Source organism: Plutella xylostella, chromosome 25 (assembly GCF_932276165.1).
Source record: "Plutella xylostella chromosome 25, ilPluXylo3.1, whole genome shotgun sequence".
Lineage (NCBI taxonomy): Eukaryota > Metazoa > Arthropoda > Insecta > Lepidoptera > Plutellidae > Plutella > Plutella xylostella.
Genome location: NC_064005.1, coordinates 386,213 through 413,155, shown reverse-complemented (window position 1 = coordinate 413,155; position 26,943 = coordinate 386,213). Strand labels below are relative to the sequence as shown.

Sequence of the window (26,943 nt, the reverse complement as noted above, 5' to 3'; positions counted from 1 at the left end):
CTCCCTCCCTCCCACTAGTTCTGCAGGCCTCCTCACTGCGTGTTGCGATGAGGTAACTAGGCGTCAGCGGCGATGTGGGTCAAGGTGGGTTTGAGCGCAGTGTTCATTCAGCCCGGCCAAGCTCTGTGGGCGACTGTGTTACTAGATTATTAGGTCACTTACAGGCCATCTAGGATTCTAACTAAACTAGTTAAACGGAGGACTTCTGTCAGATCACCTCTGATATTAGTTCATTACTATCTGGCTTGAACTTTACTTCCGGTTTACGCTATTCGTAGGTACTTCCGGTTCGGTTAACACTGTTTCTTACTAAAGTGTTATTGCTTCTATGCTAAATAAATAAGTCGTCTGATCTAATGTAAGGCGGACCCTAGACCTACAATAATATTGTGCAATATGATTGAATTGCGTTTTGAATCCAAATGACATTTGCGCAATGTTCAATATTAACCCTAGACGATGAATATTATATTGCACAATATACAGGTATTATAATTAGGTCTAATTGATCGTCTTGGGGGCGCCTAAGGGATAAATAAAAAATATAAAAATGGCGGATGGACTCATGCTATCTCGCTATAATCGTATCTCTGTTAATACTGTTTGCTACTCACTTTTATGGAACAATCGCCATTTTCAATTATTTTCTTTGTCTGCAAGGGTTTTACCAGAAAAATGAAGATACTAGTCCTCACCTCAGTAAAAAAAGCCAAGACGAGTACAATGAAATATCATTTATTCAATAAACGCTTTACAACAACATATAAAATTTGCAATTTCGACCACTGCATACATACACTTTATTTAAGTAGGTAAGTATTAAGTAAATATTTACAATAAAAAACTCTGATCTGGAAACCGAATCACTTCCACACCACCGACCGGCTGAGGAAAAGGAATCTGTAAAATTGTATAACACACACACAGTCCCGCCGCTGTCACTTTGACGTTTGTTTGGGCGCGCGCTATCGCGTGGCTATCGGCAGCTCGAGCGAGGCCGCAGCTGAAGGTACCAGGTGGTAGGTGAGCCACCAGGACAGCAGCGGCTGCGTGAGGGCCACGAACAGCAGGAAGTAGACGCGGCGCTTGGTGCCGCCGCCGCCGCCGCCGGGGGGGCGCCACTGGTCCGCGTAGGGGTTGGGCGAGCCGTAGCCCGCGCCGTAGCCGCCGTAGGGCGCCGGCTCCGCGGGCTGCGCGGGCGCAGAGCCGGCTAGGACTTGCACGCGGAGCGTCTTTACCTGAGATGATGAATGATGTTAATAATTGCATTTTAAGTATATATCTATGAACGACGACGACTTGGATATGCCCGTAAAATGGCAATAGGCCCGCCCCCTATTACATTGGGACTAACATAACACTCTGGCGAAAAGTGGGTGCAGCAATGCACCTCTGCCTACCCCGCAAGGGAGTACATTAGTACAAGGCGTGAGTGCGTGTTTTTTTTTTTTTTATCTATGAAAACTTATAGGTATTAACAACATCGAGATGAATGTTGTCTTTGAGTGAGGTTTTATTGTCTAATATGTATTTGTACAGCTTTCGGAAAGATTAATCGATTATTAGGCATAAACTTTTACAGTAACTTCTTATGAAAGAAGCTGCAAAAAAATACAAGATTTTTCTTTTTTCAAAGTCATTGAAGTTTTTAGTCCCTCCTTATTTTTCGTCTAGCCCCTTTTACTCCTTGCCTTACATCTTTCAAAAAGCTATACCCGCTTTCACAAATCCCCAACTCACCAAGAAGTAGCTCAACGCCAGACTCGTATACACCAGCGCGCAATAATACCCCGTCTTGCCCACAAACAGCCCGGCTATGAGGCTCCCAATCATCGTGGTGTACTTGTAGCCGGAGTAGGCCAGCAGGTCCAGGGTCTTGAGGCTGGTGCTGGTGTTGGTGATGTAGAGGGTCACGAGGTACAGGATCATCTCGAAGATGATGTAGGCGAGCGCGCTGGACGCCTGCATGCCGATCTGCTCGGGCGAGAACCGGTGTTGTACGCCTGTGGGGAGGGTAGGGTGTTAGAACTATAACGGCACTTTTCACATAGACACAAAAATAATGTTTAAGTTCACTACATAACATAGTATGTATGTCGCAGGCATCTGGTTTAATCTCCTGTTTGATTGAACCGCTAGCCCGTTCATTGGATGACGCTATTCAGTTGTATGACTAGGCTGAACGTTGATTGTACAAGCGTCACAAAACGTCCAACTAGTTAGCGGACTTAAAATCAGTCAGGTGGTTAATAAAACAAATATGGCGTCTAACAGCGAACAGCTGACACAAAAAGCACTTGTATTGTTATTTTTTGCAAATAAATTAGCTTTAAAGTTCGTTATTTCCCAACAAACAAAAAATACTCTCATAGTGGCTTATAATGCCAAAAATATTTTACTTATAAAAGCCGTATTATTGCTAATAAGCGTGCGTTTGGGCACAAATTACAAGGACAATAACCTCAAAGCCCTCTTATAATTGTTTTATTGTTAGCTTATTTTTCTTATACGTGCTTTATTATAGCAAGCAACAAGAGAGTCAAACTAATAAAAGCAAAAGCATTGCTTATAGAAAGCCAATAAACTTGTAAGAGACATGTTGAAAAGCGTTAATAAAGCCAACCAACCTTATACGTGTTTTATTATGGCGAGCAACAAGGGAGTAAAACTTATAGCGGTAAGATAAATTCTATTAGATAGCTAATCAGTGTATGAGATTCTACAGTAAGTGTTTTCCTGAGTGATTTTTGACAGTTTGACAGCGTCAACAAGTATTATAAAGACAGATGACAAGAACCAAGTACTTATAATTAATGTAATTTATTTTTTAGAGTGTATATATTCTGCTCATTTATGTGAAAACTGTGTGGGAATTCAAACGTATGGTAAAATGAGGTACAAAAAGTGTAATTATATCAACGGGCCCTTGAATTTGAGTAGTTTTACGGTAAAAATGTGAATAATTATTGAGTCATGTTTCTTTATAACGCTTTTACAAGGGTAATAACAGTCGCACATCGTCTATAAGAAATCTATAAGATTATAAGCTCTGTAATGGCAACACTTGTTTCATAAGCTATCGCCATTTTATCTATCGTTAGGGTTCCTTTGACGCAAGTATTATGCCGACCGTAGCTATATTAATAATTATTAGCTATACTTATTACTTTTCAGGTAGTATTGCAATGGTCGTCAGAAATAAATTATACTTTACTTTATTACAAAACTATCTGCAGTTCCAAGCAATTGGGAAATCGGAGACCACACAATCATCATCAGAGGGCCCTTAAAGCACCCTTTTGTAAACATTGGATCAGCCCTCGTATTGATTAATGCTTCTACTGATAATCACCAATATGGTGACTAAAAAAAAACGTGATTCTCAAATATTTGTTTTATTTGATTTTCCTTCATAGATTCCCACCACGTTGAGTTCATAAATATTTCGATACATTTTTAATTTCAGACAGAATTGGCCAAAGTTGATATCCCCATGAATATCCAAATCCATCTCATTCACCTACATAAATGTATAATATCTAGTTCACTACCGCTAAGTACTGTTATAATCTTCCTCACTGATTAGACATAGTCATGTTCCATAAAATCATTTACGGGACCATCTAGTGATTTGTTGGTATCAGCTTGGTAATTTTGTGGCATTATACTCGTAGCAGTAGAAGTGGTGGGTATCTTTTAATATGACCATCTAGAGAATAATACATTTTTAATAGCTATGTAAGTGAATATGGATTGCTTTCATTCTTATAAAGATCATATAAAATGCTGTGAATTGTTTGTTGGGTAGACATTATATAAAATGCTCCTATGAGGTTAAAAGTATCATAGTTACCTTATGCATTACTATTATAAGAACAATTAGCCAAATAAAAAGCTTTTATATGGCTTTTGAATATTATATGGCTTAAAAGCATTGTAAATGCTCTTACAAGTATAACACATTTTCAATCCTTATTGTAACCATGTAATTTGGACTTGTTATGGTTAACCCAACCAAATTATAAGAATAAAGGTAATATTAGCCAAATCTTCTTATGTCATGCGATTATAAGGAACATTGTTATAATGAAAGCTATTTTAAAACAACTATAAGAGATTAGACCTTATACATATAATTTTATAAGAGTAGATTGTTTGTTGGGTTATGTTAAAATAGTGTGACAACATTAATTTACCTATTATTACACCGCCGGCGGATAGTTTCAAAGAAAAAATTGTGCTGAAACTGGATAATTATGAACAACAATATCAAGGTACGTTTATTGTTATTGTTTAGTTAATTTGTGAGATGAGAGCTTTGTAACATAGTCTTTTTGTTGACTCTTGTCTGGTCATGTTCATCCTAACCAGACATTACAAAGTTGTTATACTATATCCCATTTAACGACTTCGCTGAATAACGTTCAGTCAAGACGTTGGACGTTACAGTCAACCACTTGACGAGTTGTTCTTTAGTCATTCAACTGAGTAGCGTCATCCAATGAACGGGCTAGCGGTTCAATCAAACAGGATATTAAACAGTACGTTACCGTTATGCAAAGCCTAAATATATGAGAGAGTAGCGTTTGTTTCCGTTTCCGTACCAATTTACGTTCATTTCGGCCCAGTATCATGACATCCGTCGTCGGTCTCAAATAATACTGTCAACTTCCGTCTGGTTTTTTAGCATTTCCGGTTACCGCCACCACCGAAGGCAGTTGAGTTTTGAGGCTCAATATTTTAATCATTAGGCGTTTGGATTTCAACCGAGACGGTTGTGGCTGCAGCCTATGCACGAGCACTGTCTCAATAGTACCAAGAAGTAAATATACCTATCGTTTTCAGTTTTATACCTGAGGGTAAAAGTAAGTTTTTTCGAAAAGTGATTATTTTTCCACGACAAAAACTGTAAGTATACTTCGTTTATTAGTCAAAAATACTACCTATTTCTTTTCAAATCATTGCCCTATGTTAATCGCATAGTACAAAAACATTTAAAGCTTTTCTAGAATAGAAAACAGAAAAAACGACAGGTATAAGTATTAATAATGTTTAATGGATAAACGGTGTTACCGTTCGTAAGTTATTATTTGTTTATATCGAAGCAAATATTTTAAATATTTTCTAACGGTAATCAACTGCCGTTAGATATCAATTTCAGGAGTTATGGATAATCCCGGCCCATCTACAAGTACAGCGAGCATAGTGGAATGTCAGGAACCAGACAAGGATACAAGGAGGAAGAGAAGGAGAGAGTCTTCCAGCTCGGATTCGACGTCGAGCTCATCCTCGGAGTCAAGCTCGTCATCCAGTGATAATCGCAAGCGTAGTAAGAAACGCAAACGAAGCAAGAAGCGCAGCCGTAAGTTATTGAACAAATTGATTAAGGAGGTTAGCTTTCTGAAAAATCAAATGGCATGCACGAATACCACTGGATCTCGAGATCATATTGATTTAGACGTTAGTGGCGAGTTGTTCGAAAACGAATCTCTATCAGAACATTGTAACGAACCCGCAGAATTAAATTTTACAATGAGCACTAAAACTAAAGAACCATCTGTTCCACCAACATCACCCGAAATGCTGCAACTTTTGAAAGATTTACAAAGATTTGATAATCCTGAGTGGGTTAATGTCCGCTACGCTGACATTCAAAAACTGTACAGTCAATCGCCTGGTTTTGTAAATCTTGAAGCAAATGATGAAGTGCGACGATTAGATGTTTCAAAAAATACAGCTAATATGGAAAAGGCTTTCGCATCCATAACATTTGCCTTACTGAAACAGCGCGACGCGCTACAGAAGGATATGCAGGAACTTTTGAATTATGCTCACCAAAACCAACCCTTAGAGTACAAAGACTTGCATGCGAAGATTTCAGGTATCTTTTCAGATGGAAATTATTGCAAAACAACTGCTGATGCATTACAGTTGGTATGTGGTCACAGATCTGAATTAGTGCAACATAGAAGAGAAGCTATTCTGGCAGCTGTAAAAGACCCTTACCACAAAAGCGCTTTAAGGAAAATACCGCCATCTTGCAGCCATCTCTTTGATGCAGATAAATTCAGCGCTGTTCTAGAAAAATCTGGTGGAGTCAAAAAAGTATTCTGGTGCAATGAAAAAGATCGCTATCCTGCACCGCAGAACGATAAAAAAAACCCAGTACAAATACAAAATAAAAATACGGGTAAGTCTGGCTACAAAGATCTCCGATCTGGCCCTAAAAATAATGTGAATTCGAATTTTCGTGGTAGAGGCACCAAGAGAAGACCACCAACACGAGAAGTTTCATACCGGAACACGGCAGACCGGCGCTCTCCCTCGTCCCACCGGGACAGGAGAGGACAAACCCGGCGCAAATATTGACTTGACCAGCAACTTCAGTGCAGGGAAACTCAGTCGGTTCTACGACCACTGGGTCAACCTGGGGGCCCCACCCCATATACTAAAAATGATCACCGGTTATCGAATACCGTTCAAGAAAAGGCCAATCCTGTTCTTACCAAACATCAATTCTCAGGAAACCGCACACACAGAAGAGATGGATCATATCATAAACAAAATGCTGAAGCAGAAAATACTCGAAAAAGCATCACTTTCTCCAAGCTTCATTTCCACTATGTTTCTGTCCCGAATTATCGGGAGTTGTACCGATTTCGACTCACAGAATAATCAAGATAATTATTCTGAGTGTAGACGAGCCTTAATATTAATATCGGCGAGTTGAGGGTAGACTAATTTATCCACGTAAACGAGCAGCGCGGGAGCGCTTTTCACTTTTGGTGAGCAGCCGCGGTGAGCAGACGGAGAGTGAGGGAGATCAGTGTCGTGGGTGCGAGAGGACCCCGCGGAGCGGAGCCGAGGCGCCCAGGCTCGGGGAGCCGAGGCGGGCGTGATGGCCCGGTTCAGACAACAGCCAGTTACTGCAAGTGCGCAGCTAAGTGACCTTTCTACTTACCTTTTATATCTCGTTTATGATTGATAAGTTATACCTACACTTGATTTCTTGATGTACCAATTGTGTTTATAATGAGTATAAGGAAACTAAGGAGCTAATAATGTAAGGTTTAAAGGAGGTACGAGTACATACCGTACCCGTACCGTGTGACAATAGATAGATTAGATATTCAGTGCGCTAGGGAAACAATCCCATGTGATCAGTGTAAGAAGCTAGGGAAACAATCCCATGTGATCAGTGTAAGAAGCTAGGGAAACAATCCCATGTGATCAGTGTAAGAAGCTAGGGAAACAATCCCATGTGATCAGTCCCAGGGAACAACCCTGCTAGCGAGGCACGGGGTGGCTATAGGGGAGGTTGGAGGCCACTGGGGTGAAACCCCTAAGAACATCAGGATTATCCTTGACATTCAGACGATCAGGTTATTAGACTGATCGGTCATCACGTGTGCGTGATACTAAGTAACTAATTTGTTTATGATATATCCCATATTCAGTTCATCACCGTGATTAGTATGTTTGTACTAATCACGGTTATTAATTATTAACAGTTCAGATATTCGCGTTTACTCATATAAATAGTTAAATGAAATCGCGACATGGTGGAGATGCTGGGATCTGAGTGCAGTGTTACAGCTTTGTTTGACTTACGTGTAATTTATTTTTCCCTGCAAAAAAAGGGTTTTGCAAAATACAAGAAAAGTTATTTTGAAATATCATGATAAACGTTCACCAGTGAATACTTTAGTTGTTTGAGAGAAATTGGGGACTATTCTTGAGACTCGTGAAAGGTTTTAATGAAAATATACACATAAAGATTAAAATACAAGTAAATTAGTTTGGTGTAACTCTTATATTAGTAGTCAATAGTATTTGACTGATCTAAGCATTACTTATTGAGTATTTGATGAAATTACAAGTACCTATAAATTGAAGTAAACCTTTGAGAGTTTAAATGATACATGCATTAGAGTCGCTTTTAGAGTAGCGTAACATTATAGTGACAAGATCCTTCCAGTAGTGGATGGCATACGATATTTGAGAGGATTATGATTGGAATTTTGCAGTATGTCAATTTGCAGTTAGCAATTGATCAAATTTAGACCTGCAAATGAGCGAAGTCAGATTTGAATTTATTAGTTATGATACTGAAATAATGTGATAGTACAGTCCGTTCACCAAAATGTGACTTTTAGATAATGAGTATTGTAGACTACAATCTGTTCACTCAGCATATATTTTTCCCTGATTAATATAGATATATTTAGTGAATTTTTGAGTAATTTATCATAGTGTGTGTGAGTAATTTACTCTTGGCACTTATTATGGTTCAGATTCAGATATTTAGTGATTGAATTAGACGCCATCGGGACAATCAAGTGGTTGCTTACAAGTTATTGGACTGCATAGATGTTACATAGTTAATGATATTCTTGATAAATGAAGCACAAATTCTACAATTTTATAGTGAAATGAAACTTGTAAAGGAGCAAGTCACAGTAAGCTAACTGTACGAGACGAGTAGACAACAGGCGCCCGCACTGGCGCCACCGCCCGTTTCCTTGTTATGTTACATTGTTGCGGTCTAAATAATTTGCAAAGAAATTTGTTTTTTATTGCCTATTGAATATGGTTCAGTTTAATGAAGGATTTCCCAGAAAATATATTTTGATTTGATGATAAGTAGTACAGACTCAGGTGATGCTCTTGCTTGTGGGTACCTACCCCTTTAAATTTAGAATAACCAGTTGAAAAGCTATGAGCTAAAGAATATACCTTTACCAGATGTTCGAAAACAGTTTGCCTATTACCAAACATTTTGTAGTTCTCTTCGGATTGATAATTCGAGGATGTTAGAATTAGATATCGTGAAAGTTGGTAGAACTTATACTTAGTACCTATATCAGTAGTCTGAGCTCGGCCGCCACGGCGCAGTCCGCGTTGCACGCACATACTTACAGGAGTTCCACTGAACTTCTTAGACGGTCAAGATTAATAATATAATCTCTTGACATGGAGTCAAGCAATTCAATTCCAAAAATAGTACCGAATATGAATAGTGAAGTTGTCAGCTAACGAAGATTATACACCCATGTATATACTGTTCTCTGAAGTTATACTATATATAAAGCTTCAAGTTATTAAGAAGTTAAATATTATATCTTACTTTAGTTCAATGTGAACTTTAAAATGTTTAGATTTCAGTAAGCGTTAAACTTTAGTTACAAGTGCACAATGGCCTTAACCAAGGAGCCACTCAGAAAAGGATCTGAATTTAAAGTACTTAGCTTATAAATCAAAGAACGTTTTTGGTTATTAATACCCAAGCAGGGTGGACAATATCGGAGAATAAATCTCCTCTTAAAAATGAATATGATTCACATTGTGCCCAATACTGTTAAGAATGTTTGAATTGTCATTGTATTGAAACTCGTAGGTACTCTTACTGAGTATACTTACGTATACTTACATAATATATCTTAGCGTTGTAAAATTTCAGATAATTTCTTGCGATTTTCTTCTCAAGAAGAACCAGACGTAACATAAGTCTGTATAGTTGCTTAAGTACCTACAGTACCTTCAACCTAAAGTTTCTGAAGATAAAGGAAAACAAACTGTAAAATTGATATACTCAGTTGAAATTAGATATATGTATACTGGGTTAACTAAGACTATTCTTTTTCTTTGCATAAAAGTATCAAGTTGGGACACACAATTACGTGCCAACGTAAATAAGATATACTTTATAGAAGGTTTATAGTAATCATAGAATTTAAAGGATCACGAGTGATCTCAGAAGTTTTAGTCAATGAGGAAAGTAGTAGTTTCAGTTTCATCAAAGTTGAAACAGTTGTATGTGAGATAAAGTTGATTAGTGTCATTATAGCTGTAAGAATTATAACACAAGTAAATAAAGTAGCGCGACAACACTTGCATGGTCGCATGTTATGACCTATCAGTAACAGTAAGTTGCCTATTCAGAGAGACCAAGTTAAGTCAGTCAATCAGAACGTTGCATAGTGGTATGTGGTATTCACCATATTTTTAAAATGAGTTATTTAGCTAATATTCAAATCTGTCGTAAAATTGACCATTCTTACGAAAGTTCTGCTATGATTAATGTTATAACATTCTAGTAATAGCATGTAAAAAAGCCCAGTTGCAGCAAAAGCATAGCTATTAAGAAATAAGAATTCAGATCTAGTTAAGAAGTCAATCTAGTACTCATTGACAATGTGGAATACCTACAAAGTAACTATCATAATCTTATTGATACATATCATGTTGGTACAGTAGATCGATTATTAAATTTAGAGTTTTACTTTTCGAAATAAGACATAGACCACCACAGACTTAAATCAGTCATCAAAGATGAAATTCAGATTCACGTTATTTTGAATCCAAAATAGTTATAAAAACAAGTTTGCCATAGGTAAATAGTATGGATAACCAAATAGTATATAAACACATCCCTATTATTGAGATCTGCAATATTTTTAGATTTTGTATCATTTTTAGAATCCAAGTATGTGTGGTATACAATGTATAATTGTATACATATAATGCACATGACCTTAACTAGCATGTGGTATTGGTACTCATAAAGCAAAGTACCTACGTAAGAACAGAATTATATGTAGATATACATGGGTACGTACGTACGTCACCAATGGAAGAAGAATTCAATAGACAGATAGACGGTAATCCTCTTTATGTTTCCATAACATAAAGATGTTATATCAGAAGAACATTGTATAAGTCAGAAGTTTAAGTAGTGTGAGTGTTGAAGCAAAAGGGTACCTAAGTCTCAATTAAAATTAAAGATTAACAATGTTCATGTTGAATATTGAGTACCTACTTACCTAACTAGAGAACGGATGTGCAAACTGGTGCTTACGTACTATGTATTAGGCTTGAAGAAGGATAGATAGAATATGTAGGTACATGAGGTACATATTCATTTGTTGCTATTTTCTGTGTTATGGTGTGAATAAATGAAATGAATATTTGAGGCCCAATGGGGATGTAACTGAAATATTATGTAATTATAAGATAAGATAAGAAGACCTTAGTGCAAGGTATGCAGATTGGGGCATCCAATACCGGATAAATTTTCAATGCTGGTAGGTATTGAGTTCCGGTTTACAACTCAATAGCGGGATTCCGGTATTAGTGCCGGTATTAGACTTCATTGTAATAAATGGCATATATTGTGTTTAATGGTCGTATAGGACCAAATTAAACAAGAAAAGCAATAAAATTTAGTTAACAATTGAGTATTATAGTTTATATTTTATAATATATATTTTTAACATTGATTTTAGTTTACGCATGGACAACAGTAGATTTCCAACATCCGAAAACTGCATTAAACTGTTGGAAACAAGAGGGCTTTCATGGTATATAGGAACACAAGGCTAACTATATCTTAATCGCTTTATTTATAGCCTAAAAGAGTCCTATTCCGGTGTTACTTCAAAGCGTAAAGTTTGTCCGAGATCCCAGTATTACGGGATCCCGGTATTGCGGTGTTGCATGCCCGATAAACAGATATGCAAATGATGAGCTGTGTGCATTTTATAGTGAATGGGTACTACTAAGAGTCAGAGTCAGAGTCAGAGTCTGAGTCAGAGTCTCAGTCAGAGTCACAGTCAGAGTCACAGTCAGAGTCACAGTCAGAGTCACAGTCAGAGTCACAGTCAGAGTCACAGTCAGAGTCACAGTCAGTCACAGTCAGAGTCACAGTCAGTCACAGTCAGAGTCACAGTCAGTCACAGTCAGAGTCACAGTCAGAGTCACAGTCAGTCAGAGTCACAGTCAGAGCCAGTGGCAAAGTCAGTGCCCGTTGTAATTGGAAAGGTTGAGCTAATTTATAAGTAATGAACCTACCCATACATCTGAACTTTCATAGAACGTTGAACAGAACTATAGACAGAACATATAATTGCATATCAGTATCAGTACCAGTATCACCATCAGTATCGGTGTATCACTAACCGTGTCATCAAACTCTGTATAATAACCAAGTCCAGTGTCAGACCAAGAGAGAGTTAGCCTCAGTTTAGGTATACTAAAGTATCTTATTCATGATCAGGACTTCTCTTGACTTGGATGTGGGTTTACTATCACATAATATTCCTAGCAACTTAGTCCTATTACAAATACTTGTTGCAATTAATGTTTCCGAACTTATATCATAATCTGTTAATGATAAAGAGACAGATTCTTTAATGGTATTCTAATATGAAGGGATGAAAAGACAGAATAGCACTCCTAAAGTTCAGGCATACAATAAGAGGCTGATGACTACTAAGCTTATGTTTTATGGCAGACAGAAAGACATAAGTATACCTGCTTTCACTAGGTATTTCAGTAACAAAATGGATTTTGTTGTTTTGCTAGCATTTATTATCATTACCAATCTATAATAACTAGCACTGTATACGAATAGTCGTATGGATAACAAACTTGCCATAGGGCAACGACGTAAAAAGTCGAATACCAAATCACAATTGTTAACTTTGAACTGCTGTTAACTTCCTATATTTGCCCTTGAACCATGGTGCTGGTTCAACATTTTAACTGTCAAAGGCAATATGAAAGCATAACAATAATGATGGAGGTAACAGAATGTAAAATATTACAATACACAGAAATTTACTCTAATGCTTGTTATAATAAAAGCTAAGGCTTAGATGTTCAAATTAAAAGTTTTTCTGTGCCGGGGAGGGTCTTCGAACGTAGTTCAAGATAATAGCTTGTAGTAGCTAACACTCCACTTATACCAAAACATAAATACATATAGAATAATAAAATTGAGTTACAGTATGGTTATAGATGAAGAGATTAATATAGTTGTTGTACATTGAACATTCATTTGGGATACCTACTAATATTTATATCCTTAGAATAGCAAACAATAAATACAATATTAATAAAGATAAATGATAAGAATATGACATGATTATATTGTTTAGTCTGAAGCGTTAATTTAGCTATATGGGGGACGTGTCGACACCGAATACATTATTGTGTGTTGAAATAGATGTATTCTATTCTATTCTGTGCAGAGAGGGGGCGATGTTTCTGTGCGTGGCTCTCTCGAGTGGAACCTTTGTGCATTTCCCCTTGGTTTCGGCTAGGCCAGCCACAGCTCCCGAGTAAACTGTCACAATAGTTTGTTTGCTAATTCTTATTTGATTTAAGATTATCGTTGATTGAGTATTAAGATTTAGAGTGTTCAAGTGTCTACATGCTGAAGTCAACAGGACAAATAGCTAAAAGCAGAAAATTGCAGTACAGTCGTGTGTATTATGTGACAGATATCAGTAATAAATGTAAATGCAAGAAGAGGTGTAGTAAGAAAAGAAGAGGTGTAGTAAGAATAAAAGATAATAGAAAAATAGGATGAACTATTATTTGTAATAGAAGCCACATAGTAGAAGTATCAAATAGAACTTGCAATAGAAAATTGCTTGAATTACTGGAATGTTGTTATGGTACGAAAGGAGAAGTGCAATTGAGGAACTTGTAGCAAAGGAGCCAAAACTAGAGATTGCTACCGATGTATGCTTTATAGCTTATTAATGAAACAGGCATTAATATAGACGTAAAATCAAAACACGAAAAATTTTAGAAGGGTCTAATTTGTCGGTGGCTGATCTATACATATACTTATGACCTATATTAGAATAGGTAAAAGCGTCTCACTCATAGAAACTTTTCTCTCGGCGGGAGTGTCCCGAATTATCGGGAGTTGTACCGATTTCGACTCACAGAATAATCAAGATAATTATTCTGAGTGTAGACGAGCCTTAATATTAATATCGGCGAGTTGAGGGTAGACTAATTTATCCACGTAAACGAGCAGCGCGGGAGCGCTTTTCACTTTTGGTGAGCAGCCGCGGTGAGCAGACGGAGAGTGAGGGAGATCAGTGTCGTGGGTGCGAGAGGACCCCGCGGAGCGGAGCCGAGGCGCCCAGGCTCGGGGAGCCGAGGCGGGCGTGATGGCCCGGTTCAGACAACAGCCAGTTACTGCAAGTGCGCAGCTAAGTGACCTTTCTACTTACCTTTTATATCTCGTTTATGATTGATAGGTTATACCTACACTTGATTTCTTGATGTACCAATTGTGTTTATAATGAGTATAAGGAAACTAAGGAGCTAATAATGTAAGGTTTAAAGGAGGTACGAGTACATACCGTACCCGTACCGTGTGATAATAGATAGATTAGATATTCAGTGCGCTAGGGAAACAATCCCATGTGATCAGTGTAAGAAGCTAGGGAAACAATCCCATGTGATCAGTGTAAGAAGCTAGGGAAACAATCCCATGTGATCAGTGTAAGAAGCTAGGGAAACAATCCCATGTGATCAGTCCCAGGGAACAACCCTGCTAGCGAGGCACGGGGTGGCTATAGGGGAGGTTGGAGGCCACTGGGGTGAAACCCCTAAGAACATCAGGATTATCCTTGACATTCAGACGATCAGGTTATTAGACTGATCGGTCATCACGTGTGCGTGATACTAAGTAACTAATTTGTTTATGATATATCCCATATTCAGTTCATCACCGTGATTAGTATGTTTGTACTAATCACGGTTATTAATTATTAACAGTTCAGATATTCGCGTTTACTCATATAAATAGTTAAATGAAATCGCGACTTTCTCCGTCCAAAACCAGACGGCACGTGGCGACCAATCTTCAACCTCAAGGCACTAAACAAATTTGTCGAAGTGGGAAAATTCAGATTGGTGAACATCCAACGAGTTCCAGACTTCCTGCAATCTCAGGACTGGATGGCCAAAATCGATATCCACCAGGCATATTTTCATCTAAATTTTTCGGTGAGTCACAGACGCTTTCTTCGCCTCATTTACAAAGGCCAGTTGCTACAAATGACTTGCTTACCCTTCGGGCTGAGTTCTGCACCAAAAACTTTCGCCACATTGACCAACTGGGTGGCCCAAATACTGAGAGACCAAGGAATACGTATATTAATATATTTGGACGACTTCCTATTGGTTCACCAAAACCCAGCCACGCTAAAACACCAGATAAATATAGTAATAGAAACACTAACATACCTGGGCTGGACAATAAACACAGAGAAGTCGATATCAACACCACAGCGATGCCTCGAATTTCTCGGCGTAGTATGGGATCCCTGGAAAAACAGGAAGTATCTACCAGAGCGAATAACATCGAAAGTACTCTCTCAAACATCAGCCATGCTCAAATCCAGCAAAGTCACACTAAAAGAGCTGCAACGGATTATTGGCGTCATGAATTTTGCAAGCTTCACAGTCCCAAGAGGCAGACTCCACTATCGTTTCCTGCAACGTCAACTAAACTCTCTTATGAGGTCCGAACCGACGAAATCTGTATCACTAACGGTGAAGGCGATGAGAGAATTGAACTGGTGGCACAAGAACTGCACAAACTACTCCCAGTTGCACGAGCCAATACCAAATCACTACTTGACAACAGATGCCAGCGACGTGGGATGGGGAGCCAAGCTAGACGATCAGAGCATCCTTGGAACGTGGACAAATTCACAACAAAATTTACATTCCAATCAAAAGGAAATGATTGCGATATTCAACGTCCTGCGAGGCCACGCTCAGCTCCTGGCGTGCAAAAGTGTCCTAGTCCAGTCCGACAACAAAACTGTTGTCTCTTATCTTCGAAACGAAGGAGGGACAAAATCATACAAACTCACAGAACTGGCAATGAAGATCTTTCTCATTTTGGACCAACACAAAATACACATGAGCATTTATCACATACCAGGTATATACAATTGCCATGCAGATCACCTTTCTCGACTAAAACTGCGACCAGAATGGCATCTGTTACCTCAAATAACTCGCATAATTTTCAAGAAATGGGGAGAGCCACGAATCGATCTATTCGCATCTCATCGCGCTCACGTAGTACCCACTTATTGCACTCTCGACAGACAGGACATGGGAGCTGCATGCTACGACGCACTAGGAGTAACTTGGGATTATTCACTGGCATGGGTGTTTCCTCCACCGCACCTAATACCGAAAGTTCTGTCACACCTGAACAAAGCAAGGGGACTGTACCTAATAGTGGCGCCTCGGTGGGAGCGAGCGTTCTGGCGACCAGACCTGAAGAGCCGAGCAACAGCTGCACCTTTCACGATCAGGAACCTACCACAAGTTCTGGTAGACGTAACAACCGGTCTACCACCACCCAACGTGACAGAAATGATCCTGGAAGTGTGGAGATGTGGGGCTGGAACAAACACTTAACCAATTGGACACCTGAACAAAAGACTCTGCTTTCAGCAAGCTGGCGCGAGTCAACGCTTAAGACCTATAAATCTGCATGGAAGAAGTGGGTATCATGGACTTCAGAAAATCATGTAAATGCTGAAGAACCTACCGGGTCAGACCTAGCCAGATACTTAACTGATCTTTTTCAAAAGGATAACCTGGCGCTTAGCACAATAATGGTTCATAAATCTGCCGTGGCAACATTCTGTAACCCTAGTGACCGCGATAAACTAAGCTCACACTTATTAGTTAAACAGATCGTAAAGGCTATTTCATTAGCTAAATCAAAACCATTAAAACCACCCATATGGGATGTCGAAGTCTTGATACAACACATGACTAAAAGCGCAATTGACTCATCAAAGCTTTTCGGAGTTGCTCGTCACACTGCAGCTATTTTACTGCTTTGTTCAAGTCGAAGAGTACATTACCTTACTCAAAATAAACTCTAAACACTGCATTATATCTGATGACCATATTACACTTTGGCCAGCTTTTGGATCTAAAACGGACACCTCTGACTATCGTCAATCCGGTTGGAGGTTACTGCATAATAAGAACAATAAACAATTGTGTCCCGTCCACTGGATAAAACACCTAATCCAGGTATCACAACCAAGAAGAGAACTTGCCAAATCTGATAATTTATTTATAACTACTGTCGGCGTTCCGAAACCAGCATCACGTACAATCATTGGAGGCTGGTTAAAAAAGCTTCTTGAGGAAGCTAACATTGATGCTACACCTGGCAGCTTTCGGTCAGCTGTGGCATCCAAAAATTGGATAGAGAATTATCAAATGGATGACATCCTGGCTAGAGGTAATTGGAAGTCAGCGAAGACATTCCAGAAATTCTACAGGCGCGAAATTAGTGCGCCTTCTAACAATACGAGTTCTATCTCTTCATTATTTACGCCAATTAATGAATAACAAATTGATTTTGTTAAAATTTATTATAATTTTTAATTACACAATTATTTGTATGCCTGATACATAAATGTTTTGTAAGAAGACACTAATATCACAATAAATAGTTTTGATTACAAAATACACTATATTTTCTATTTTCCCTTACCATATAGTCATATTGCCTGACCTATGTGTTTTCCTGATTATGTCTCATAATGCTGTCCGCCACCACCAGGCGATAATAAACACGTCTCTCATATATTTAGGCTTTGCATAACGGTAACGTACTGTTTAATAGATACATTTTACCTGAAAATAAAATGTTTATTAAACATACTTACCTTATGCAAAGCCTAACATTTTTATAACCTGCCTGGTGAAAAATCAGAGCCTAATGATTAAAATATTGAGCCTCAAAACTCAACTGCCTTCGGTGGTGGCGGTAACCGGAAATGCTAAAAAACCAGACGGAAGTTGACAGTATTATTTGAGACCGACGACGGATGTCATGATACTGGGCCGAAATGAACGTAAATTGGTACGGAAACGGAAACAAACGCTACTCTCTCATATATTTAGGCTTTGCATAAGGTAAGTATGTTTAATAAACATTTTATTTTCAGGTAAAATGTATCTATTAAACCAGATGCCTGCGACATGTACACACTGAGCTTAAGGGCTAGTACGGGGCGCATTTAAGACGTGACAAGAGTTATGCATCGCGCTCACTCATATCGCACAGCCTCAAGAGCGAGCGAGACGAAGAACTCTTGTCACGTCTTAATAGCGCCCTGTGCTACAGGGCCTGAAACACTGAAAAATAGATAAAATAATTTTCTCATCTGAAGCCGTCCAATGATCCGATTAACAATAAGTATAGCCGCCGACATAGGTTGGCGGCCCAGCAGACTCAGTGTGTAAGGCGCTTTAGAGTTCGTTCATTCCTAGCCCATGCAGGGCAGGTACAGGTGTGTGTGTGTGTGTGTGTTTGTGTGTGTGTGTGTGTGTGTGTGTGTGTGTGTGTGTGTGTGTGCTCACCCAGCATGAACCCGGCCAGCAGCACGTAGGTGACGTAGCCCATGCAGGGCAGGTACAGGTCGGGCGCGTTCAGGTCGTAGCGCGGCTGCACCGGGCTGTCCTGGTCGTACTTCACCATCCACTCCTGAAAATTTAATATGCATGAGATGCTTCTTCTTGTTTTTCATTCCCGCTACTCCTCTGAGAAGTTTGGGGCTGACACCACGCGCTTCCATCCTTCTCATGTAATGTGATGCTTGGTTAAATTAAATGTATGGAGGCAGTGAGTAAAAGTGGTGATTTGGATTGAGTGAAAAAGTTTGGATTGAGGACCCAAACCTCCTGCTATGCAGCAGATTCAAGACCGAAATTGTGGATTCAAAGTAGAGTTTAACAGCATATTTATGTTACGTGTTCAACTTCTTCATTTGCATTGGAACTTGTTTACATCTATTGTGTAAACCAACTTGGATTTCATTGTGTGGGGAACATTATTAACAACAACAACACAGTATCATGTATGTACTTATGTGGAATTCTATTGCATTTAGTAGATTCTAATATGAAATAGTTCAGACCTTATGTGCTAAAATATAATGTCTCAGTTATGCCTGAAAATACCCAACAAACCTTATGAGTGAAAGGGAAGATGATAAGCAGCAGTTTCTTCAGCACATATCTGGTGTCGACTGCGAAGTAGTACCGCAGGCGGGACACGGGCACGTAGCGGTCCAGCTCGCGCTTCACCGCCTCCTTGCCCTGCTGCGCCAGCTGGTTGCCGTATTGGAAGGCCATGTCCTGGTGATTGTGCAAATATAAATTAATAAACTAGACTTTACACTAGTACTGGAACTGGTTATTATTCTGTGACTCTAGCTACCTGCTGTGATGAGATATTATCCCAATTGAAACAGCAGTGAACTAGATAGATAAGCATTAATTTTAATGGTAAATACCATCTCATTGGTTTTAATTAATCTTTATTGGTCAATATTGCATGCTCATTTGACATCTTATCTCTGTAGGGCATAGGAAGTAGAGTTAGTTTATATTTAGAGGAAGCAATAACATAGTACATAGTATAGAGAGGTTTGTGACATGTACCTGCACAACGGGTTGCTGCAACATGGAGCCGATCTGAGCCGCAGCCATTGGTGACTGTGGGAACCCGGGCACAAACCCAAAGTCTGCAATGCATAGGACAATTTCCTTAATTACTTCAAATTATAGGTCAAACTTATGGTGGGATTTGGATTATGAAAAGTTACAGATTTGGTTTAACATTTGTGGTTCATAAAAGAATAGAAGGAGGATTGTAATACCTATCAGAAATATTGTGGAACCTAAAAGTATGTTTATATCAATTTTACAATACAAATAACATGTGTTAGTAAACAGAAGTGTTGTTTATGTACCTCCTCCGGGCGCGGCGGGTCCGAAGCCCTGGCTGTGGTCCAGCGGGATGCCCTCTGAGTACGGCGGCGGCGCGCCGGCGGGCCCCGCGCCGAGCCCCGCGCTGTAGGCGGGCGCCGGGCCCGGGCTGAACCCCGGCGTGGGTGACGGCGCGCCCATCGCCGCCACGTCGCTCACGCGCTTCGCCTTCCGCAGCCCTCCCGACGAACCCACTGGAACATACCAAACCATCACAACCCAGAAACATGTGTCGACATTTCACCGCTGATGCAACACTCACCGTTCCTTGACGCGTTGAAATTCATTATTGGTACGGTGCAGGGACTGCTAGGAAGTTATTTACATGCTAGATAAACTATTTAATTAGGGATTTCGTTGATCGAAACACATCATCAACCCAGCCAATCTAATAATTTAATTTACAGATTTTGACAGTTAAATAGAATTTGTTGTCAAATGGTCATGACAGTTTATGACGCCAACACAGACAATTTAATACAATCATAGACTAACAAATTGACATATTGATGACTTGACACTTCAGTCAGTCAGTTTTCAAAACAGTCAAAATTTGTCAACAAATCGTGCATTTTGTGTTTTCAGCAAAGTGATAAAATAATATTTTATTGTTTACCGATATTTACTGATAAATTACAATGGCGTTAACCAATGTGTTGTTATTGAGTCAAATAGCTGGGTATATTATCAGCCTTATCTTGTCTTTGTGCATAATTGTGCCTATGAGTATGCATCAGCATGAATTCAGGTACATTCCTTATATTTTTATTCTAGTGCTATTTCCACTCGTCCTGTCTGATGCTAAAGCTTCTTCACTTCCACAAGCGTTGAAGCATAAAGGGAACCCTGATTTATTCCCCATTAGTATTTCTTGTTTAGCTGAGCTTTTATAGATAGATTACCTCAAATGCTACGATGGGTTTTACCAAAGTCATGCAATGGACATGATGTGCAAACTGTTCTCCAAACTGTATACTGTGGGGCGCCTATAATCAATTTGTTATTTAGACATTGACTGACTCACTGCACTTATTAATAAATTTTATCTCTATTTGTATGTTTTTTATCAAACTGATATTATTTGACTCATGGACAATTTTGACAAGTTTGTACTGTGATTCAATAGCCCCGTTTTACATTAACAATGCAATACTTACCTTATATTAAGGCACAGAACCAATGTATAGCAGCTACAGCTGGTGTCATTGCTACATAGTTCATTGCACTGCATTGCTAGAGCATTGACTTAGCTGTAGCACCTCAAGAGTGAGTTTTTACACCATAGAAACAATAATTCACACTATTCTATTCTATTCTCTGTGGGGGTGTAAGTACCTGCACCTCACTCTCTTGAATGGAACTTTTGTGCATATCCTCTAGGTCTAAACTGGTCTCACCGATAAAACACTATCTGAACACAATCAGGAGTGGAAAAATCGTGTAGATTGCAGACAAACTAAAGCGTTTATTGTATCACACAACCATAAACTTACACGCTACTTACTCAACCTGTCCCGTAGTAATATATCATTAATGGTAGGATTAATAACAGGACATTGTTGCGTGAATAAACACTTATATACCATAGGTAACTCAACTAGTCCCTTATGTAGGACATGTAAGGAAGTAGATGAGACGGTTGAACATATTCTGTTAGCTTGTCCACCTACTACAGAAACAAGATTATCTATTCTTGGACCAACAGAGCGCCTACCTCAGCTATTACAACACCCAGGCCTGCTACTCCAGTTTACTCGGGAGCTAGGCTGGCTGAGCTGAAATCAAGGGGATATGTACAAAGGTTCCACTCGAGAGAGCCACGTACAGGAACTTCACCCCCTATGAGAATAGAATAGAATAGAATAGGTCTAAACTGCCATTTCCCACCACAATGGTCCAATGCTGGCTGGTGGGTTCTCATATCTAAATGTGCTAAATTTAGATATGTAGGTTTGCTCACAATGTTTCAATAAATTCACTAAAATGTTCACATCCCCATTGCAGTGGTCACTGCCTGCTGTTCTCCGAAGGCACATGGCAGGAGCAGGATGGACAGCTGCTGGTCTCGTGGGCCTCGCGCGCGTACTGCGACTATGTCATCGTGGTCGGGGTGCTCATGTTCATTGTCAGCTGTGTGCAGATTTACAGGTATATTTGTTGTTGTATTTGTATAATTCTGTTAATAATATTTTAAAGAATTTGTTAAAATAATAGCTATGTTTCTTTCACACAGTGGTCTGTTCTACAGGACCAATTTTTTCATAAATATTCGCCTGTGGCCTATGGAGCTTACACACATAAAAGTATACCATGTGCACCACTAAATAAACACTTATGGTATAAAAAGCTTCCTGTAAAAATTCTGCTTAAAAGATGAATGTTTAAGGAGTAAACAGGTATATTGCCTAAGCCTTGTCCAGATATAACTCATTTTACATGCAAATTCTCACATTTGCCAGGGACCTAAAAATCTATGTAAATATACTTACAATATGACAAAGCCCTTATAACCTTCCTCCCCCTAGACTATCAATGCTACTGTACCGCGGCGCGGACAGCTCGTTCTTCTCCGCGTTCCTGGAGGCGGCGGGCTGCGCGCTGCTGTGCGCGCTGGCGGTGTCCGCGGCCGCGCTGGTGACCCTCGGGCTGGTGACTTGGTGCGCCAACATCGTGGAGCGCTTCCCCAGGTATGCCGCGTACTTGGCAGGAGTCTTACGCGTTTTATAGTCAACAATTATGAGAAAACAAATTCTGGATTCTGCATTTTTCTATCAAAAGTTTTAAGGCGTCGAGGTATTACCATGAAAATGTAACAGTGGTTATTGACATATTTATAGGGCGATTGACAGCGTATAGGATGTGTTGATGGGTGTTTATTGCATAAATGTGGACTAAAGGACGTCTCAATGCTATAAACTATAACAATTTTATAACCTCAATCACATAAAAGAAATTACTATGTAATCATGTTGAACTTTTGATATTTTTCAGCTGTGAAGTGGCGGCGGGCCAGGACATAGACCACAAGGACAACATCAACACAAGCGGCTTCTACATGGAGATGGGGACGGCGCAGGTATCTCGACATACTGACTATCAATACCTTAAACGTACATACCTCTTCAAATATGCCTAGCCAAAGTTACGTATTAGTTGCAATAGTTGCAAATGGTGTGGAACCATAAACTACATATACACAGAGACTTCCTAATTTTTTTCATTTAGTTTGTTTCAGTGTTGTTAACTCTGTAGAATGTATCTAATCTCCCTACCCACAAATACCATACTGACCAATTTCAAAACATACTCACAGCACATTTCACCCACAGTTCGGCGCCTGGGGCGCGTTCGCCACATGGGTGGGACTAGCCGTCTTCTCAGTCCTCAAGCTGTGCCGCTACCACCAGTTGGAGAACATCCGAGTGTCCATGTTCCGCGAGCGCCAGCGCCTCGTCAACGACAGTGGCTCCCCCACGGCCGAGCGAGCGTGCTCCACGCCGCCCGTCGCGGATAATCTGTAGTATTTTCGGTAGATGGCGCTAGTGGGGCCGATGTGATGCAATAGATGGCGTTGGTGAGATCGTCGCATGAACATGATCAACTGATTGGTAGGGCTATTGGATTGAAAGGTGATTAAGGGGAAACTCTACTAGATGGTTTTAGTATCGCAAAACAGTTTATTGGCCAATCGTAGAATTCACAAGATTTTTAGATGAGATAGCTAGTGGCTCCATCTCTAACTAGGTTCAAGTTTCATTAGGATTACCGATCACTGGTAGATGATTACGTGCAGCAGTTTAACAAATTCGATTTTTTGACTACATTCGAGTTATATTTGTTTATTTTAGATTCACAAATTAGAACTATGGTGATATAGGCCACAGCTGTAGGCAGCTAGGTGAGACCTTAAAGAAGTGTCAACATTTATATAAAAAAATATTAGGGTAAAACTGCCAGTTATTAGCCATCGTTAGTTACTGGCCACTATAAACTTAAAACTCATAAAATAAGGAATGAGGCATCACCTGCCATCTGTGTTTTTTAATAGAAATTTGTTATCTAACTGACTTTGATTTTAGTACAATTTTTTGCCACTATGAAAAAAAGCGCCATACTATGCCGCCTTTTTCTGACAGTTGGCGGTTGGACTTCTGCGTGTACGCTCCAGAGTAACGTATTTCTTAACGAAACACATTTCTTCAAAATTGACATTATTGGTGACTGAACGCAATTTAAGTGATTTCTTTAGCATATTTATATGGTGTTAATGGTAAGTTTTATTAATAAATTATAGTTTCATGCAATTACCTCTGGGAAGGTGAGTTTATGGAGGTGGCCAATAATTGAATCAATATATTGCAAATTTTCTGTTACTGGCCGCCTATGCCAATAACTAAATAAAAATGCAAGTACTCAATTTAGATGAAAATCGACTGTTTTCACAATATTTATAAGTTGTAGTATAGTGTGGCAAAATATCACGCACTTTTATCAATTAAATTCAGTTACTGGCATAGGTGGCCAGTATTTAGTGGTGAAGTGGCCAATATCCGACCGATGTATTTTATTACAGTGCGCAAACCATCTGCAACGGGATGCCACCTAAAGCAAGACAGTATTCTTCAGATGACTTAAATAAAGCCTTCAAATTCATAAAAGACATAAGACAATAGAAAATAGTTTTCAGAAATTCAACAATATTTTATTGAAGGATATCGATCGACGAACCGTCTTGCCCAAAATCTCGACGAGTTTCAACCCCCAGAGCAAGCTGGGTTTCGAAAAGACTTTAGTACAATAGATCTACACAGTAAGGCAGATTATACAGAAGACCGAAGAGTATAATCAGCCTCTGTGTCTAGCCTTTGAGGACTATGAGAAAGCCTTCGTCTCCATCGAGACGGGCAGTTTTGGACTCCTTGGAGAGATGCTAAATTGACTGACCGTCGCTATATCGGGGTGTTAAGGTGTCTATACAATGCTGCTACTATGACTGTCCAAGTACAGGACCACAAGAAAAGACCTATCCAAAGGCAACGAGGAGTGAGACAGGGAGAAGTAATATCTCAGAAACTGAAGACCGATGCAATAGACGATGTCTTTAAGACGTTGGACTGGAACGGACACATGTCACACCTCCGCTGCGCAGACGACATCGTCAATATGGCAGAATGTCTGCCGGAACTCAGCTGGATGCTAAGTGGCCTAAATGCTGCTTCCCAACCTGTAGGCATCCCTCAAAGCCTGAAGACAAAAGTATAGTTAACCACTGCATCCTGCACAGTGATGACGTATGGTGCAGACTGGTGCACCGATTTAAAGTGCACATGCTATGGAGAGAGCTATATGCTTGGGGTTGCTCTGATAGATCGTATCAGAAATAGGATTATCTGTCAAAGAACTAAGGTTACCGACATATAGCTGTCAAAATGTGCTTAGATAAAATGGCAGTCATATCTCCCGATTCTGCCGAAGAACCGATAACCGTTGGGTTAGACGAGCTCTCGTATAGAGACCACGAACAGGCAAAAGCAACGTGAGACGCCCTCCTGCCCGCTGGACCGACTATCTTAGGCGGGTAGCTGGTAGTGGCTGGATGAGGAAGGCCGAGGACGAGGACCGAGTGTTATGTTTGGGAGAGGCCTATGTCCAGCAGTGGATGAGTATTGGCTGATGATGATTCTATGACGATGAATAAAACGTGCGTATTTTATTCATCGTCATAGAATCATCATCAGCCAATACAGCGTCGGTAGATCTTGCTTTGCTTGATTGGTTGTATGTAAAGTACGCAGGAACGGTGTTTATTAAGTAATAATATAATTATGTATATACAAAAAACATGCAATTGTAAATGTTATATTCTTAGAAAGTTGATTGTTTTTTTTTTTGTTTTTGAAGTTTAGCCGTGGTTAATATTATTCTGCAACTGATTTTAATGAAGTTTTTATTAAAGAGACAACATTAATTTCAATTTTTTAGAGGTTTAAAGCTTTTTTATAAAATTATTTCCTGTGGCCAATAACCAGCCTATGGATGGCCAGTAAGTGATTTTTTTGGCCAATAACTGCAATTTTACACAGGTTTGCAATAACATATATTTTTTTATCGGTTATAGTTTTCTAAATAAATTATTGATTTACTGCAAGGCAAAAGTAGCTTTTCTAGATTACATTCATACACCATCTGTCAATTTTGGTTTAATCTGTATGAAATAATTCAGCTTTGAAGTGGCCAATCCGCTTAGTTGGCCAATAACTGGCAGTTTTACCCTATATTGCGCTAATTACTAATGTAGAGGACTACTGTAGCATCTTGAGGTGGGTGCTACGGTATGTTGAAAATCGCTAGTACGCAATAGTTATGTTTGAACAGGAAATAGGAAGTATAATGTTTATATCTTGATTTGTTAAAAGTATTTATTTATAACTCATTTCACTATTCATTTTAAACTAATTACAACAACTTTACTCTAGCTGCTATGTAATATCTATTTTTAAGGAAAAAATAATGTTTATTTAAAATATGATTACGTGTTTCTAACTCTTACAGCGTTATTATGAAGCTCTTTTATATTTTAATTTGTTTACCTTATGATTTTTTGAAAATTATTGAATATGTTTCACAAAATTTTAAGCCTGTTATTTTTTACTAGGGAAATAATGCTTTTAAGAAGCATACAAAGCCAAATGTGATATAATGTACCTAGTTATAATTATTTGTATATGTTTGTATTACTACTTGTTTTAAATAAGCAATTAATATTTAAATATATTATTATCAGTTGAATAATTGTTTCGGATAAGATAAAAATAGGTACCTATGTAATTTTTGATTTTTAAAGTTGGTATGAAATCTCTACATGAAATAATAATTAATTTTGGGTTTTGAAGTCTGTAAGTATATTTTTGTTTCATCACAATAGCTGATATTTTGATTCCATAATTTAATTCAACGTATTTTTATGCAATACGTTGATTTATGTAAGTATTTATTCTTAAAATATTTCTAAGATTTGAAATAAAAAATATTTACTAGGAAAAAAGATTGTTTATTTAATAAAAAAAGGTAAAAAACGCAAACACGTATCAATAACAAGTTTCTTTTCAAAATTGATTCAAATTTTGTAAAAAAAAAACTAAAACTAAATTATTATAAATTAAGAAAAACAAAAAAGGTGTCATTACGCTATTAGATATTCATACATATTGAGAATCTTATGTTAAGAATTAGGCACTAAATTGTATCTAATTTGTTGCATCACAATGTACCAGGTTATGAATACATATTGTGCAGTCTGCGTTTACGAGCTGAGCT

The 26,943-nt window shown here is 38.8% G+C and overlaps 3 protein-coding genes across 3 annotated transcripts; 2 read left to right on the top strand and 1 right to left on the bottom strand.

Annotated features, from left to right (window-relative positions):
• Positions 1-719: 719 nt before the first annotated feature.
• Positions 720-20,030, bottom strand: LOC105381927 (protein YIF1B-B). The gene is made up of 7 exons (XM_038107481.2): positions 19,889-20,030; positions 19,611-19,820; positions 19,300-19,382; positions 18,826-18,993; positions 18,217-18,340; positions 1,741-2,003; positions 720-1,238 (listed from the first exon to the last, which is right to left on the bottom strand). The coding sequence occupies exons 1-7, from the start codon at positions 19,911-19,913 to the stop codon at positions 966-968; spliced, it is 1,146 nt and encodes a 381-aa protein (XP_037963409.2). The 5' UTR covers positions 19,914-20,030; the 3' UTR covers positions 720-965.
• On the top strand, positions 4,999-6,587 carry LOC125490550. Its single transcript, XM_048630092.1, has 2 exons — positions 4,999-5,241; positions 5,317-6,587. Exons 1-2 carry the CDS (start codon positions 5,167-5,169, stop codon positions 6,367-6,369), a joined length of 1,128 nt encoding a protein of 375 aa, XP_048486049.1. The 5' UTR covers positions 4,999-5,166; the 3' UTR covers positions 6,370-6,587.
• A 122-nt stretch (positions 20,031-20,152) lies between the features above and the next one.
• LOC105387902 (transmembrane protein 179) lies at positions 20,153-23,147 on the top strand. Its single transcript, XM_038107480.2, has 5 exons — positions 20,153-20,374; positions 21,631-21,774; positions 22,152-22,313; positions 22,618-22,702; positions 22,956-23,147. Exons 1-5 carry the CDS (start codon positions 20,265-20,267, stop codon positions 23,145-23,147), a joined length of 693 nt encoding a protein of 230 aa, XP_037963408.2. The 5' UTR covers positions 20,153-20,264.
• Positions 23,148-26,943: the final 3,796 nt, after the last annotated feature.

What these genes read in the sequence shown, in the direction of transcription:
- LOC105387902 (XM_038107480.2), top strand. Translation starts at nt 20,265, where the DNA reads ATGGCGTTAACCAATGTGTTGTTATTGAGTCAAATAGCTGGGTATATT. An exon ending in AGCTGTGTGCAGATTTACAG is followed by an intron (nt 21,775 to 22,151) that starts GTATATTTGTTG and finishes TCCTCCCCCTAG; the next exon opens with ACTATCAATGCTACTGTACC. An exon ending in ATCGTGGAGCGCTTCCCCAG is followed by an intron (nt 22,314 to 22,617) that starts GTATGCCGCGTA and finishes GATATTTTTCAG; the next exon opens with CTGTGAAGTGGCGGCGGGCC.
- LOC105381927 (XM_038107481.2), bottom strand. Translation starts at nt 19,913, where the DNA reads ATGAATTTCAACGCGTCAAGGAACG. An exon ending in TGCAGCAACCCGTTGTGCAG is followed by an intron (nt 18,994 to 19,299) that starts GTACATGTCACA and finishes CACAATCACCAG; the next exon opens with GACATGGCCTTCCAATACGG. An exon ending in TGGCGTTGAGCTACTTCTTG is followed by an intron (nt 1,239 to 1,740) that starts GTGAGTTGGGGA and finishes TCATCATCTCAG; the next exon opens with GTAAAGACGCTCCGCGTGCA.
- LOC125490550 (XM_048630092.1), top strand. Translation starts at nt 5,167, where the DNA reads ATGGATAATCCCGGCCCATCTACAAGTACAGCGAGCATAGTGGAATGT. An exon ending in CAGACAAGGATACAAGGAGG is followed by an intron (nt 5,242 to 5,316) that starts AAGAGAAGGAGA and finishes TCATCCAGTGAT; the next exon opens with AATCGCAAGCGTAGTAAGAA.